We start from the raw sequence: 17,366 nt of genomic DNA, 5'->3' as shown, positions 1-17,366 counted from the left end.
CTATTTAAACACACTAATTTTGTATTTTAAATGTCGATAAATTGTAATAATCTCTCATTTAGTTAAGATAAAGTTCACATCTCTCGCCACTTTAATTCTCCCCAGCTGACAAAGCATGTGTGTGGCTCCATATGGAGTCCAGTGGTTTTTCCACTGCTTGTAGAACCACAACTGGGCCTTTAGCGGTGCTCCAGTGCTTCACACTGCCAACCGCCAGTGGTTGTTGTTGGTTCTTTTAATGGTTCCATATGTCGCTTGGTTCTGTTTCCTCGGTGGGTTCTCACATTCACCACAGCAATTAAAGTTACATGTTATGGTGGTGAACTGCGCTCAGATCCGAGTTAACCATTAGTGACCTATGAGGTCGAGCCTCTCCTGAGCGCGCAATCATAAAGTTGGAGCTGTAAAAGTCGGATGTTTTGCAGTGAATTAAGATGTTGTGGTGTTCTATGGGAGTGTGTGTGTGTGTGTGTTGTTTTGTTTCAGCCCCAGAAGCGATGCCATCATGACAACAATAGGCTGCAGCCACACAGTTTTTTACATTGTTATCCAAATTTTCCTCCCTAATGTGATTTCCTTTTTAGGCTCGCACACAGGCACAAACATTACAGCTGACACAGGGAAGTCATTTTAAATAAATGCTTAATTCACTGGCAACTTTCCATCACAAGCATGCACTGAATCTGCGTTCAAATGGGGGGATACACAGGCCATGCACCACAGCTGCTGCGTTCAAGTCAAAGGAAGTTTACTTACATTTTCACCAAATTCACAACAAAAAAAATCCCACAAGTTCTCCCGTTCCTTCACACAACACACTTCAGTCTGCCTCAGCTCTCCGGTGCTCTCTAAGCGACAAATAAAGGTGAAGGCGAGAGGGAAAAAACGTTTTAAAACTTTTTTTTTTTTTTTAAAGAAATTGTGTGTCTCATAGCTCGGAGTGGGACAGGCTGAGCAGTTGTGTGCCATTCTTCCAAGTCTATTTCAACCCGCACCACAGGAAACGCAGGAGCTGATCCAAGTTCAAAGTCACGTCTGCCGACCCCTATAAGAAGTTCTTTATTTCTCTGGAAAACCACAAAACCTTCCCCAGATAGGGAGAAAAGCGAGAGAAAATTAAAAAGAGGGGGAAAAATCTATCGGGTAGAGAGGCACATGGCTGCGGGTTTTCCCTTCTGCTTGGAGAAGAAAGGGGGTCTAGCCTATTGAAAATCCCCCAAAGACCAGTATTTCAACAGGTTTTAGGATCAGCAACACACACTGAGTCATGGCGCACAGATTTAAAATATAAATCACAGGAAATACGTGCACTAAAAGTACAGATTTTAAGTGTAAGTACAGGATGACGCAAAGCCAATCAATGAAGTCAGGAGGCTTGATCACATTGGGGCGCTGTGCCTGTGCATTATACTGGGGGCCAAAGGCGTATTTCTCCTCTCTATTATCTGACAATATCAATATGTTGACACACTGGAAGGTTACTTGTGTGGCTCCCGTGACCTTGTGTTTCATGGATGTTTGACCTCTGACCCGTTAAGACCACATATGTTGCCCTCCTGACTCCTTTTGGTAAAATAACCCTGTTTATGACAAAGCGTCTTTGTTTTAGGGAGAGGAGGGAGAGGAGGGAGCTGGGAGATGTCCCCCACTTCCGTCTGAGCCATCGACAGCTTCTGGTAATTTGGGAGCTATAAGGCATAAAAACAATTAACCCATTCCTTCACCAAAGTTTATAAAATCAGATAATTCAACACCATCTCTCACATGGAGGCATTTCTTTTTATTTGACATGTAAGATTAAGATGAATTTGGGGAGCTCGGCTGCATTATGGGACACAGTGACCAAGAAAAAGTTGCATGATATTCCTAAATTGTCACCGTTGTTACGCGCCAGGTGACGTTGGATGGTCTTGTTCCCAGTTTCTCAGCAAAATTATAATTCTTGCTGTTAATTTTGTGCGGATTAGGAGCCCATTTAATGTGGTGTTTAATTTAATGTGTATAAAATAGGGGCCCCTTAAACAAATCATAAACAGTGCACCCACTGCTCCTCTGGCTTTTTATGGGGTTTCCAGAAGCTCCCATTGGAGCTGGGCATATTTTATTTATTTAACTAAATCGCCGAGACAGCGTTACACACATGTGGAGATGGGAGAGATTTTTTATTTATTTATTTTTTGAGTTTTAAATCCTGATTTAAAAAAAATATATATATACAAATACGACACAAAGTCATTGTGCACATAGAAATAAAATAAAAAAACAAAGCAATAAACTGATGCAGAAGCAGCGACAACCTTTACTGCAATTGATTCATATTTAATATTATTAATTTTTAACACCTACATATATCCATTTTAGAACTCTGCACATTAACTCTCCATTCAGTGTTTCTAATTACCAACTTCATAAATCAGTTGCAACAGAGCAGCACGTGCAACAGGCCCATAACATGTAAACCCTTCCCTCTCCAACACGATGGAAATCAATTACAGTCATGAGTGAGAACATGTGGAGCTCATTCATATATTTTTATATTTCTAAGATCAGCTCCTGTTCCAGTTTTTAAAAAAAAAAAAAAAAAAAAATTTCCTCGTGTAGCTTGCCTTCACAGGTCGACTGCAAAGGTGTGTGGATGAAGACATATCCATGACAGGTACGCGTCCTGCTGTCAACAGGGACTCATCAGACGGCGTCATGCCTCATGGTGAACTTAAATATAATACAGCAAATATCTACCAGTGATAGCCAAGATTGCAGAATGGTGGTGACATGCAGGGGATATAAATACAGGACACCTTTCACAGGATCCTCCAGGACATGACTGATATAATTTATAGGTTATGACTGTTTATAACTCACGCTAAGGTCTGTCTTTACTTGTAATATGTTTAAGCCAAGAGTGATTATTTTAATAGGAATTTTTTATTGAGGCATTTTGAACAATGTCAGGACAAATAAAATGTTAAGACATGTTTACTGGTTTTCCTGACTTCTGCATTAAAATATGATTGGGAGCATAAAAGTCAGCCATAATATTGCCATGTATAAATATAGAAAATTATTCATTTTAATATAATAAATGTGAGGGGGGAAATAAAAATAACACTTTTTATTTAAAAAAAATAAAAATAAAAAATATACGCATGATGATTTTATTTAATTCAATTTATTTAATCATTATTTTACGGTATTTTTTTTGCTGTAAAATAGTTAAGTATAATTTAGCACTGCTTCCACACACAGGTGCGCTCTTTTTTTATTTTATATTTTTCTGCTAAACCATGTCAGTCTGAGGAGCTGCATGCTTTGCAAATTATTTATGATGACTAAAAAAATCATGCCAAATAAATAAACTTTATCTTCCTCCTCACACACACTGGTCTCTTCTTTATAGTCACATACATCCATCCACCAGCAGCGGGCTTTTTTTTTTGTCCTCCCTCTTTTTTTTCAATGGCGACATCAAATCAATAGAAAGACACTTTACCAGACATAAACTCGGCTGCATTTGTCACATAAACTGACATTTCGGTCATCCACATGCGCCAGCGCCAGTAAACAGAAAGCCGCGCAAACAGAATCTGCTGGTAACTTTGTGAGTACAACTTTTTGGAGTCAACAGCGATAAAGAGAGTGAGGGGGCGGAACCCTGCTGAGCCCCTGCGCTGAACGACAGCCAATCGCTTCGTTCTCCTAACTGCCAGTCACCGAAATCCGTCCAATACCCGCAGTGCCATTTCTAAACTGTATTCCCCACTGTGTCCTCCAACTGTTGTATGTTCTGCCAATCGCTTGAGGACAGAGTGGGAAAAGGAGCAAGCAGAGTTAGAAGCCGGACAAAAGAACTTATAGACCCCTTATATACATATTTTCCTAATGTTTTAGAGAGCGTGGTGTGGTGAAAAACAATTGCGGTGAGTGCGGATGGACTTGTCAGTGTAGTTATGGAACCCCCTTTAAGCAAGAGGAATCCGGCGATAAGATTAGCGGATTTGGCAGCGACTCAACCCCTTCCTCATCAGAATATGACAGGCTTCCCGGGGCTAGGGGGGCATCACCCTCTCTCCCACCATGCCCACCTCCACCCTGGGGAGCTGGGCAACGACCCCGGAGTGGCACTCACTCCATTTGGACCAGAGCACATGGCACAGACAAATGCTCTCAAACTTAGCCCATCTCAGCACATTCAGAGCCATCACGAAGCCCAGACCGCGGCATCTTTCACTTCTGCTCAGACCACAGTTGGTTTCCCCGTGGCTCACCCCCACTCAGGCTACTCAAGCAGCAGGGACTTCATCCTCAGGAGAGAACTCTCAGCCTCTGCTATGCATGCACTTGGCGACCAGCATAGTTCCGCCTCCTCCCCTCATCACCATGGCATGTTCATCTCCCCAACAGGTGCTTATGGGCACACGGAAAGTGGGGCCCATTCACTTTTCACTGGACTTCACGACCAGGCGTCCCCAGGTGCCCATCACCATGCCCTCAATGGGCAGATGCGCCTGGGTATACCGGGGGACATCTACGGCAGGCCAGAGCACTTCGGGCACAGGCCAGAGCACTATGGACCCTCTTCTCTCCACAGCTACAACTCCATGAACCTCAATGTGAACATCGCTTCTGCTCCTCACGGAGCGGCGGGGGCGTTTTTAAGATACATGCGGCAGCCCATAAAGCAAGAGCTAATCTGCAAATGGATTGACCAGGAGCAAAGTCAAAAAAAGCCCTGCTCTAAAACTTACAGCACCATGCACGAACTGGTCAACCACGTCACGGTGGAGCATGTCGGGGGACCGGAGCAGAGCTCCCACGTCTGTTTTTGGGAGGAATGTCCACGGGAAGGAAAGGCTTTCAAAGCGAAGTACAAACTGATAAATCACATCCGAGTTCATACGGGAGAAAAGCCCTTCCCGTGTCCGTTCCCGGGCTGTGGAAAAGTGTTCGCTCGATCGGAGAATTTAAAGATTCACAAGAGGACTCACACAGGTCAGTACTTATAATTATGTCATCTGAGAAAAAAATAATCGGGGTGAATCTACCCGAGGATACCTTGTGTTGTTATTCACATCCCTTAAACAGACAGTCAGCGCGATCGTGCGTAATTGCGCACACAAGCGAGCGAAAAAAGTTGTATTGAATGACGCATTCGCACAGTGAGTAAACGTGTTTCATTTCCTTTCTTAAATATAAACTTATGCACTCGCTGAGACGCTCGTGGTAGGCGTGAGAGGATTAAGGCATATGATTTGTAAAACGTGCTTACGTACGTGCAGGACAGCGCTGGAACACGCGTAAATGTAATTATCCTCAGGCGTAGGACGTTTACGCAAAAGCTCGGTTTATTTATCGGCGGCTGTGTGTGTACATGGTGAAAGATATCTTAACATGTGCTGTATTTATTAGCCATATGCACCGGCTTACTGTTAACTAGAAAGAGCAGGTGCTGTAGGCTGCAACCTCTGCATTGCTGTGTGGAGGGAAATCTCCCCGGATATTTACTGTTAGACCAAAACAACTGCGTCGTGGTGAAATGGTCAGAGCTGCTCAGTGCTGCAACTCCAAGGCTCCTAGCATTGTAACTTTCCTCAAAATCTTATGAGTGCTCTTTTTGATAGCCGTTTGAGGGTCGTGTTTTGGCGAAGAGGGAGCTTAATGTGGGCCTGATGCCACCAGGCCTTTACACCTTAGTGAATGATGTAAAATCTCCAGGGGAATAAATAAGTCAGGCAAAAATATACGTCACCAAAAGGTCTGAGGCACCTTGTTATTGCTTATCAATTTTAAAAAGCAAGGCACAGTTCCCTACAATCCAATCCACAATTCCATATATGCACCATGGAGGCTATAATCAAAAAATACGTGTGTGTTTGTGTGTGATGAGTTACAACCAGAGTCCATCACGGTACATAAACGGCTCCTGGTGGTCTCCTGAGTGCCCCCTCTCCCTCCCTCACACACACACATACATGTACCCAGAAGGCCTAAAGGCATGTTACACGTGTTCACACAGGAAAAAATGCTTTGGACAAGTGGGTGTGGAGTAGTGGGCTCTGGTAGATGTTTAGAGAAAAGTGGAGAGGAAGCCCCAGAGGAGAGGCACAGGCTGCTACACTCAGCACTTAATGAGAAATTGTTGTGTTTATTAAAAGGTATGGAGAATTAATTTCCAGCTCTAATCTTGTACAAATGTAAACAAGTGACATTCTCCCACGTGACACTGACTGAATCTGCTTCTCATTTCTTCCAGGAGAGAAACCCTTCAAGTGCGAGTTCGACGGCTGTGACCGAAAATTCGCCAACAGCAGCGACCGGAAGAAGCACTCCCACGTCCACACCAGCGACAAGCCTTACTACTGCAAAGTGCGCGGCTGTGACAAATCCTACACGCACCCGAGCTCGCTGCGGAAGCACATGAAAGTGCACTGCAAGTCCCCGCCGCCCCCTTCCACCAACGTCACCTACATATCCTCCACGAACCCACTCGGGGACCCTCTGTCTCCCAACTCGGAGCCGCACAGGAACCGCTCCGCGAACCTCTCCCCTCAGGTCACCAACCTCAACGAGTGGTACGTGTGCCAGGGGAGCGGGGGACCCAACCACCTCCACACCCCCTCCAGCGATGTGCCAACGTCGGATTCAGACGACGAGGACTCTTTCAGAAATTCAGACCCGAGGACGATGCTCTGATGCCCCTGTTTACAACCACGTGACTGTCAAACTTGTCATCCAGTTGACCCGTTCAAGTGTGTAGATCCGTGCGCCTGGGATATTGATGAGTTCTTTTACACTGTAGTGTTGTTAAACGCAGATAATTCTCTTGTATCGTGGATGCAAATCAGGCCTAACAAAATGAGGAGGAATTTCCCAGAGGTGACCCCTTGACCTTTCTTAAAATGTACACCAAAACTATCAAAATAAAACATTTGGCTCTGACATTCAAATTTAAACTTTAATATCCTTGCCTCTTATATGAAAAGCACCAAAAATTTTAAGGCTAATTTCTGAATAAAACTCCAAATTTATTTTCTACAAGAGCAAATATGCAGGCTTTAATTAACCGCATGGCTCAAGACTCAACTGGTGTTCTGAAATGACATCTTTCATGTGACCTCCCATCATCCCCCCTTTGCAGTTTAATAACTCGCCTGCCATCAATCACTGTCATCGTCCAGACATTTAAGGAAAACAAATGGTACAGCTTCTGACCCCACCAGTGGCAACAAATGTTAATCTAGAAGATGATTTTTTTTTTTTAACATGTGGTACAAACTTTGATAAACCAATAAGGAGATTTAAAAAAAGAAACAAAAAAAAAGAGGAGGCAAACATGTGAGTGTCTTAAGGGTTCTCATTTACCTTTTCAGATTTATACAATACATGTGTTTGGATGGAATTTTGTAATATTTAAGAACTATTTAAGACTATATTTTATGCAAAAGTACACAAGTGTTATGCTCGTTTAAAGAGTACGAGTACGTCCCTTGAGACCCTAAATGTCTACACTGACAGGCTTTGACCCTGTAGGATTTGTATATATGTAATTGTACTGATGCTTGTGAATGTTGTGTAGTTTTTAATTACATTTGTTTTTTCTTTTTTCGTCTTTTTTTTTGTACATTGTAATTTATTTGCTGGTATCAATGTTGTACTGGAATTACAGGAACACCAAAGAATAATAATATCAGTTTTGGTGATGCATAGTACCCTGCTGATGTTTTTTTTTTTGTTTTTTTTTAATTTTATGTTAATTTTCTGTTCCCCCATTTTTTTTTTATTTTTTAAATTGTGTTCTGTAAAAGAAGAAACATTTACTTGAATAGGCTGTGTAATGTGAAACGTCCCTTTCTCGCATGCCTTTTTGTAGTGATCTGTCTTTCTCTTTGAGGTGCATGGTGCCGTTGGACATGATGGATAACAAAAAAAAAGAAGAAGAAAAAAAAGAGATGAATCAGCTATGATTGTGCAGACCCTTGATGTTCAAAATTAAATTTACAATATAAATTTCATGCTAAAACTTAATAAAAAAAAACAGGACATATACAGTAAATAATTAGCAAGTGTCACATTATTATGGTTAATGACTGAATTTTGGGAATTAGAAAATTAGTGGCAGAAATTCAGCTGGAGTTTTGTGGCCGTGAGACTTTTTGGAAGCTGTGCATTTATTGCCTATAATTAGATTTTTAATGTGGGTTGTAAATGAGAGTGAGCAAAACATAAATGTCACTCTCACCTGAGATGAAAAAGCAGACTTGTTCACTTCCTATCCGGACATTTCTATAAAATATTCACTGTTATGTGCAGAAAAAGGCCTGACGGGCCAAGGAGGCTGGTATAAACTAATCACTGAGCTAATGGGAAAACTTATAGCCCCCTGATGGCGCTACCTCTGAAAGGCGCGACAGCACAAAGCAGCCGAGGCATGAATCATTCATGGGAAAAATAAAAGATAAAAAGATATCTGACAATGCGCAAGGCCTTGTATAGAGTGTATAAAACAAGTTCCCCCTCTCATTTCCTCCATTAAAACGCACAATCTCACTTTCAAAGAGTTGCCTGTCCAGTCTATAGAATTAAAATTGACCAACGCGAGTCCTGCGCCACTTCAAAGGCTGCAGCTTCTGAGAGGAAGGCTGGCCGCTTTGACAGTCTTCATGGTGCGTTAGGATTTCTATGGCAATTGGGGAGTGAGACGCGCACGTTTGAATGTGTGTGAAAAACACTAACTGCCACTAAATGAACTATAATCAGAGCTCAGGATGCACCCTCTGCTGAAATGTGTGTTAGCAAGAAAACACCGGTGGCAGGTAGATGACACGCAAGCTGAAAACACACCTGGTTACACTGTGCGTAAAAACTGCGAAAAAAAGAAAAACACACACTGGAAATTATTCTGAGCTTCCACGCTGCATCAATTAAGACACTTGACTCAGGTCAACCTGCAGGATGTTGGGACTGCAGCCATAAAACGCAAACACTTGATCAGAAGGCAAACAATCCACAATATCACATTTTACAGGCCAGGAAATAAAAAACACCCAAGCAGCGTTTTTTTTAAAGCAACAACTGCAGGTTTGTTCTGTTGTCTTACAGCGCCTTTATCAATTTTATAGCTGTCCTCTGAGCATTTCCAAAAACACTCAATCTGCTGCTTCATTCAAAGCATAAGCACTTGTGGGCCTCCTCTGGTTTTGTGCGTGGACTTTTACAGGGCCAAGGGCCCAAAGAGTCGCCTGCTCTTGTAGGTCCTGTTTGGAAACAAGAGCTCAATGAATGTTACAAAATAAACACGATGAAAAATAACCAGAGACAGTTCCTTCGGCATTAAAAGGAGGGGAGACTTAATAAAAGGAGTGAAGCAGTCACCCTTCAGTGAGAAACGCTTTGAAGTAGAACTTATTATCTGAGAAATACTTTTTGGTTGTCCTAACGACGCCGCTGAATGGGAAAGGCACTCCTTTGTCAGCGATTTGTTCTCCTTTAGTGGGATGCCCGTGGAAATCACTTACATGGGCCACCTTAACATACTGCCTGCAAATCAGTAACTGGCAGAGTCAGACATGCAGACGCCACTTTGGAGAGGACAAAGCGAAAAGTCGCAGTGAAAACGCCGCTGCTTCTCAATTGCGCCCTTTAAAGGGGTTGAATGATAATTTCTCAGACGAGCGTAGAACCAAAACAAATGCCGTCTTGTCAGACTTTACAAGCATTATCCATCTCCTGAATGCTGTTGGCACAATGCGCACGAAAAATAGCTTGTGAAGTGATCATTTTGGTCACAAAAGTTAAGAGGCTCTAGTTTAAAAAAAAAAAACAAAACAAAAAAAAAAACAGGTCATTTGATCCGAGCACCTGCGCCTGGGATGGCGCGTTTGGCTCACCTTGACGGCGACAGACACAGTGCTCACATTTGTGGGGTAAAAGATGCTTTTTAAGATTTAACTTTGGGTTTATTTTTGTGCACAAGAAAGCAGGTGTGAGGAAGCATCCAACAACGCCCCCCCCCCCCCCCCCCCCCCCCCCCCCAACCTCACCCGGAAACCAAATACAGCAGAACAGCAGCACCTTGTGACAGCTTTGGCTGCTTTTTGCTCACATTAAATCACTTCTCTTCTCACTTCTCTTGCTCATAAACATGACACATGACATGTGAATAATAAGAATGGAGTGATTAGCAGAAGTAAAGACCCCTGGAAATAAGAAATAGGGAGTGTGGGTAAATAGTAGAATGTATTTGGCACATTACAGGTGTAGATTTCAGGGGGGCACACACAGGGGAAATGTCCCCCTCAATATTTAAAACATTTATCCCACTTGAATAAAAGCATGGAAGTGAAAAGGACTTTTATTTTGGCATAATTAAAAGCACAAACTGGTGAATAAAAATCACCCAAATGCAAAAAATTAAGTGTTAAATGTTGAAGATTTTGTGGCGGACCCTGCCATTTAATGTGCCCCCCCCATCCCATGCTCTTAAACACTACCTACGCCCCTGCCCTTCAGTGAAGTTAAAGCCCAACAGGCTTGAGCACTTTACTGAAATATAGGCCACGTTTCAGAGGAAAAGAAACAGTTCCCCTCATTTTTATGTTGCCTAATGTGGGTAATAAAAAATGCCTCTAAATACACTATAAATCCCCAAGAAAGGAGGGTTTTAATTTAGTGACACCATAATATCTGTGCACTGTAAAACTCTGCTGTGAAATTAAGTACTGATTTGAACTACAAATACATTTAACGTCCAATCACTTACACCTGTTTGCGCGCCCAAAGTCTAAACTTTCTCACAGTGTGAAGCCTCCGTTGTTTAGATTCTCCTCTTTCTTACAAACTCGCGGGTTTCACGGCCACATTATTTGCTCTCCAGGCGTTTTGCCAACTTTTCTCCACGCTCCCTACCTGTCTACTGTCTTAAGTTTCACGATCAAGTCAGAAAAACAACGCAGTCCAGTTGCTGTTGCACCTCTTTCCCCCCTCGGTTAACTCCAGACTCTTAACTCCAAAGACTGAGACGGAGCTGGGGTTTTTTTTCCTCTTTCCCTTCCTCCTGCTGCAGAAGCGAGCGCACAGACTCTGCTTTTATTCTGCTCTGCGAAACACTCACTATAGGTTTTACAGTACATGCACTGGCAGCCTGCAGGGGACAACTCGGCAGCAAGTTAAAGGAGCGACTCCAAACTTGTGTGTGTTTTTTGAGGAAGGACTCCTGATTCCTCCTGATGCTCGGATCGCGGAAGCTCTGGGGGGAAACTTTAAATTCTAATGCCCGGTTTTACGCACGGACTCTGGGACGTGTGCAGGAGGGAATGTCGCTCCTCTCCAGCCCAACTTCAGCAGCTGTGGTTTCACCTATTAGCCCCGATGTCTTTCCCAAAGGAGTGCGGGAGTTAAACATCTGACAATGGGCGCGCCGGGGGGTTACTCAACTGACCTGTACTTGGTTTTTAGTTTCATAGGAACTTCATTAAATCAATTATCCAGTGAGCACATCAGGATTTTTGTATTTTTAATGACAAAAAAATGCATTTTTTCTTCATATGTTTTGCTCAGCAACCTAAAAGCATGATGGCGTTTTTCGTAGCAATTAAATATAATCACAACCTGTGCAGATCAGTGTGTGTTGAGATGCACTTTGGTTTGTTCTTGGCATTTAGACAGTTGTTTTCACCTTCAATCTAAAGCTAAGAAGCACTAAAATAGAAAACTAGCAGCCATAACAACATATCACTGCAACTCTGTTAGTGAAGGCTTATTTTAAATAGTTTTTCCTTAATTTATTTCATCAATTGTAATAAATAAAAAGACATTAAAACGTTTCATATGAGTCAAAGCATAAAATAAATATATTTCTCCAAATTATTTTTTAAAATATGTGCCTTCATTTACCATCCTGGAATTAATTTGTGTATTTTTTCTATTTTATTTTTTTTTTTTAATAGACAGTAAATAGTGAAAAATAAAAACAATTTTAACATGAGAGGAAACAAATCAATAATCAAAGAGAAATGAAAAACAAATCAGTTGGAAGTTTGCAATTAAATGTACCATAAGGGTGGCCTCTACATATTTGCACCAGCACTTTATATTTTAAAATCTGAAATTAATCTTAGTGTGAGATTAATTAAATAAAATATATAACTTCAATTACATAAAGTAGATTTCTTACATTCAAATAAATTTAGCAACCTATTTAATTGTGGTTAATATTTAAAGTGGAAACATGACAGATTAGTGCATCACCAGTGCAGCCATATTTATATCATTCTAACTAAATCTTTTAAAGGATGAGGGTTTACTTCACTGATTCTCTGCTGTCACGTGCATCACAGCTACTTTACAGTCATGCACTGCTATTCAGAAGAGCATGATACATCACTCAAAAACTGACATAATATCTGGTGGCTCAGTAACATCTGTGGGGGTAGAGACTTGGTGCCGGTCCAAAGCCCCATCCCAGGACTGGGAGCCACTCCAAGGCAGTAGGTGAGGAGAGCAAGGTCGTCCACGGACAACCGCATGAGCCAGGGCCCTGCTACCTGGCCCTTATATAGCCCACCGGCCGGAAAGTAGGAACTAAAGTGCAGATAAGTGTGAGCATGCTGCCCCAGTAGTCTCTTATTGAATGACAGGGCTTTCCTAAAAGCCTCTAAATGCAGGATGTAGGCTTCAGCGTACTTGGAAACTGACGGGGTGGAGGGAGATGGTGAACTGTATACTCTATCAAAAGAGAAGCAGATGGACTTTTAAGTGTAGGATATTTTTGATTTGTGCCCAGAGATGATTCTGCTCGCACTGTACTTGAGAGTAAAAGAAGCAGCGTTGTCTCTGGCACATGAAGAACATCCTGCGTGACTCTGAAACTGTTTTGCATATTTCAGAATAAGCATTTTGTTTTGTAAATGGCTGCTTAGGGACAAAGAAAAGTGGCACCAAAAACACTCCATGATACAGTCTACGTCTGACATGCTGCTACTTACAAACTAACCTGGGACAGAAACACCAGACGAAGGCCTCTGGTGATTTCTCTAAGGGATTACTTTGACCACAACTGATCAAATTCAAATCTATGTATCTCCCTTCCATTCCAACCAAACACATCTTTTAAAAACCCTATCTATGATTGATCAACATGATTTCAAAAGCATAGTGCCAGTCCACCATTTTAATCCACCCCCATTCTGTTGTGTCTTCTTTCTCACCATCACTTTCTCCATTGTGGGCAAAGATTGGTATCAGCACCAGATTTGTGCAGAACTATCATGCCTCCAACATCAGATGGCGGGCCCTGAATGCATCTGGTTTTTATTGCAGAAAAGGTCAGCATTTAGAGTGGGGGGAAATCATTCTATCGCAGCTGGAGGGAAGGGAAGAGGGGGCATCCTTGGAGAGGAGAGAGGAGGAAAGTAAGAGGGTTCAGGTAAGGAGAGAGGGAACACGAGCAGACAAGGATCAGTCTTGGTAATAAAAAAGGACAGTGAGAGATAAGGGTTTGACTCTACGAACACCTGACTGTCTCCACATAGTTACGTTCATCATGGGCAAACTGGTGAAGTTGGTTACCAATCATCCTCAGTTTCCAGTCTCACCGTTGGAGCTCTAATCCAATGTGATAAGCCAGTGCACAAGCAGTAAAGTATCCAGTGTGGAGGCACCACTGCCTCCTCAACCATGCAGAGCCAAGACCTCCCTCTGACTTCATGGAGGTGTCTGTGTGGAAGCCAAACATCACAAGGCTCACGCCCATTCTCTTTAACAGACTTGGGTTTGGAAATGACAGATATGGCTCTGGATGGGCAGAAGAAAATGTGGTGTCTTGATGTTTCCAACTGACCAGGGATAAGCCAGAAAGGATATATGGCTGGATAGGCAATGAGATTGAGATATGGGGGTCTCCATCTGACCGATGGCTTCAAAGAGATGTGGTGTTGGTCCGCTGAGGCCCCAGATGAGGCTTAAGACATAAATGATTGAATACCAAGATGACCTATGGTATTAATGGGGTCCAGGAAACAGCTCTCCATACACTTTTTTTTTTCCAGTCCTTGCCTCGCTTTGTGCCGCAGAGAAGACATTTGGCCCTCGGTGGCGTTCAAGAAATTCTGTTGAATCAAAGAGACCCTCCACCTCATCTAAGGACGTACGCAGCTCACTTATTAGGCTGGGCTCTTTTACTTGCTGTGAAGATACTGATGACAGCCATAATGTGTCTGGTTGTCCCACAGGACACTTAGCTCTGGACTGTCCCAATCACAAGACTAATTGTATAATTAGGCCAGCTCCGTTGGGGATGGGCACCTTTTGGCCCTTCCTAGACACTTGCCATGGTAAATGACAGTATATCTCACAAACTATCAAAGCTTATCCATCTTAGTCACACTGAACCTTGAGAGATGGCGATATTTTGCTACCATGACTGATAGTTCGCCCAATATTCAAAAAAATATAAGGTGGAGCATGATTATAAACATTACTTGTTTTGTTTGTGTCTGTTTGTATGTTTTATGAGGCTGAGATTTGAATATAAACTGTTTTCAAGATTGTGAGAGGACTGGCCAGCAGATTATGCATTCATCAGTTCAGTGGGAGGCTGCAGAGTGGTGCTTTTCTATCAGAAGTGAATTGGTCCTGAGGAGCAAATGCAAGGGGCCCCTCCCCTGCACAGACACGGAGAGTCCTTATTTCCCTACTGCAGCCCCTCCTTAGATTTTCAGCATCACCATGCACATCATTATCGTTGTCAAAAGTTGTGCGTGGAGTATGAACTCTATGTGATGGGGGGGCTGTGGCAGGCGCTGCCCCCGGGGGGGAGCCAAGAGGAGGAGGAGGAGGAGGAGGGTGACGCGCAGGTGTCGGTGCTTCAGTTCTGACCGGCCGTGGCGAGGTTAGGACACCTCTCCATCCAGGAGGGCCCCCATAGGTGCCCTCATTACGCAGGCCCCTGTAGCACCGAGCGGCGTGCGCATGGAGAGGAGAGGTGCGACTCCTTACGCTCCGAGTCTACCTCTCCCACCTGGCCTCTGTCTGTCTGTCACAGCTCCTATAGGGAGGACTCCCAATATGAATTATAATAAGCATAATAACAACCCTCGCGGTCGCGGGGAAACTGAAAGGCTATTGGTAATGGCGCATTATTAGAGCCTGTTAGGCACGCATCAATTTCACAACGCCTCAGAGATGTCACACAAACTGAGCGCAATAAACTGAGTCATCACTTGGAAAAGTTCACGTGCTAATAATCCAGAGTTTGTTGCTTTTTAATTGTGACTGCACGCGCTCCAACAGTCCAATATTTCCTCACCATTTTGTCACAGAAGTCCTCGTCATATTTTATGACGCAGGCAACGGGAAAGTAAACGGATGAAGTTTCTCCAAACTTCCCCGCTGCACACTGTGACCGAGATTCAAAGGGCAAGTGGTGCTTCATTAACCGTATCCCCATTTACTTTAGATCCCCCCTGAGTCTCAGAGAGAGCGGATTAATGTCAATTACCTGTCATTTTGCAACACCTACAATATGTTATGTCGGCTCCTGCTTCTCGCAACCACGTCGCCTTTTTTTCCACCAGAAACACTTTAAAAATAGAAAAAAAATCAAACAACACAATGAAACTTTGCATGCATGTTTTACCAGTATTTTTATATTTGAATAATTGTGATTATTCAGATGTTTTTCAGAAATTTTACGCAGAAGTTTGCCTGTGTGTGAGAGGGGTGAATGTTATGTCATTTTTTAATCTGCTTAAACCATTTAAACAAACCACTAATTAAGTACACTTTAAATGACCAAAAAAAATAGAATTGTTTCCTAAATCCTAATTAGCTTTCTGCTTGGATTACAGCAAGTTTTAACTGCAACATAATGAGACTACTTGTGATTATTTCCTACGTTTCAATAAAGCAGATTCCTCCCTGACACAAACTAATAACTGTCACCAGCTCAGTAGACGTGATTTCCCCTTTAAAGAGCTGGAAGAATGGAGTACTATGCGTGATGACCGGGACTAAACAAAAAGCCAGAGTACTGGACAAAGAAAACACCATCCAGCTCGAGGACCAATGAGGGGTTTCTTTCACTTTTCAATCACTCCTAGTCGTGCCCGGGATTAAGAGAGGGCTCTTGACTCTCTCTTTCACACAAAACCAAGAGTGCTTGTCAGCAACTTGAAGGGAAAAAAGAAGAGAATAATACGTGAGTCCAGGGTTATCGTGTTTAATTGGATTAGATGGTGTCATGTTGAAGTCCGGAGCATGACAAACAAGAGATAGACGGCAAGACGGTTGGGATATATAAATATACACATCCATGTCCTGCTTGTGCAAACAGAATATTCTAATAAAAACAGATGTTTTGTTTGCTATTTCTATTTAGGAATTACTGATGAGCGCGCCCAAATTATTCAAAGAAATAGTGCACGTGTTGGTGCCCCTGCATACACACAAAAAAAGAAGTGAAGCACGCTGAGGCTGAGAGCGGTGGCACTGGAGAGGTTTATATTGTCGGGATTGTGTTGTTGGCCGTGTGCTGCGTTCATCTGTGCGTCAAGCAGCGGCAGCAATAACAAGGTGCGCGCAGCTGTGTGTGCAGGTGCGCGGCCTCCACCTGCTCAACGGCACAGAGAGGCAGAGAGGCGGGTGCAGATCAGGAGCTTGGTTTTCGATTGTGCAAAGAAATGGGGACTTATAAGCGAATTCAAATCATTTAAACCCTCAAAACAAAGTTGGAAATGATTCTAATAAGGAAAATGGCTCTCATTAGAAGTGAAAAGTTAAAAAGGAACAGCATATATTATTAATTTATTATCAATATTTGGTTGTGAACTTTAAACTCTGACGCGTGAAGTTGACACACCCTCTTATTTACCACTAAAACACTCCATAAAAAGTTCTCAATGTCCAAAAAAAGTCATACATTTTCTCCAAAACATCGTGTTAATCGAAAAGAATGTGAGGTTCAATGAAGCTAAAGTGAACCCGTTCACATAAGAGCCTCAGATATTGATACCATCCAGGTAACAGACAAGAACAAAGGGAGCAGAGCAGGATCAGACGCGCATCAGTGCGCACACACATATTATATGCGTAAAGTCGAATAACCCTGCCTATATGCGCATTGGTGTCCAAGAATGTTTAATCACATTTCCAATAGGAGAAAAATATGGAAGCCATCAGTCATTTGGCACTGGCTTTACATTTTACTGCCTAATTAGCTGCTAGAGGCAGGTGTGAGATCTGATCTGCGCTCGTGTCTGTGTATGGCCACAGACCTCCGCAGACATGTTCATTTTATGAGGCGCTGTTACTTTTTTTTTAAACTCCCTTAAACTGTCTGTGGCGGTCGCGTAAAGTTTCTATTGGTCTGTCTT

General features: G+C 42.7%; 1 protein-coding gene across 1 annotated transcript; it reads left to right on the top strand.

Moving 5' to 3' along the window:
- Positions 1–3,799: 3,799 nt before the first annotated feature.
- Positions 3,800–8,050, top strand: zic5 (Zic family zinc finger 5). The gene is made up of 2 exons (XM_033615379.2): positions 3,800–4,989; positions 6,251–8,050. Exons 1-2 carry the CDS (start codon positions 3,948–3,950, stop codon positions 6,688–6,690), a joined length of 1,482 nt encoding a protein of 493 aa, XP_033471270.1. The 5' UTR covers positions 3,800–3,947; the 3' UTR covers positions 6,691–8,050.
- Positions 8,051–17,366: the final 9,316 nt, after the last annotated feature.

The sequence above is a fragment of the Epinephelus lanceolatus genome, chromosome 14 (assembly GCF_041903045.1).
Source record: "Epinephelus lanceolatus isolate andai-2023 chromosome 14, ASM4190304v1, whole genome shotgun sequence".
Lineage (NCBI taxonomy): Eukaryota > Metazoa > Chordata > Actinopteri > Perciformes > Serranidae > Epinephelus > Epinephelus lanceolatus.
Note: the sequence above shows the minus strand (reverse complement) of the source record. Positions and strands in the feature narration are given on the sequence as shown.

Bases quoted from the DNA above. Each gene is read 5' to 3' on its own strand.
- zic5 (XM_033615379.2), top strand. From the start codon at position 3,948: ATGGAACCCCCTTTAAGCAAGAGGAATCCGGCGATAAGATTAGCGGAT. The intron at 4,990-6,250 runs GTCAGTACTTAT...CATTTCTTCCAG, and splicing joins TCACAAGAGGACTCACACAG to GAGAGAAACCCTTCAAGTGC.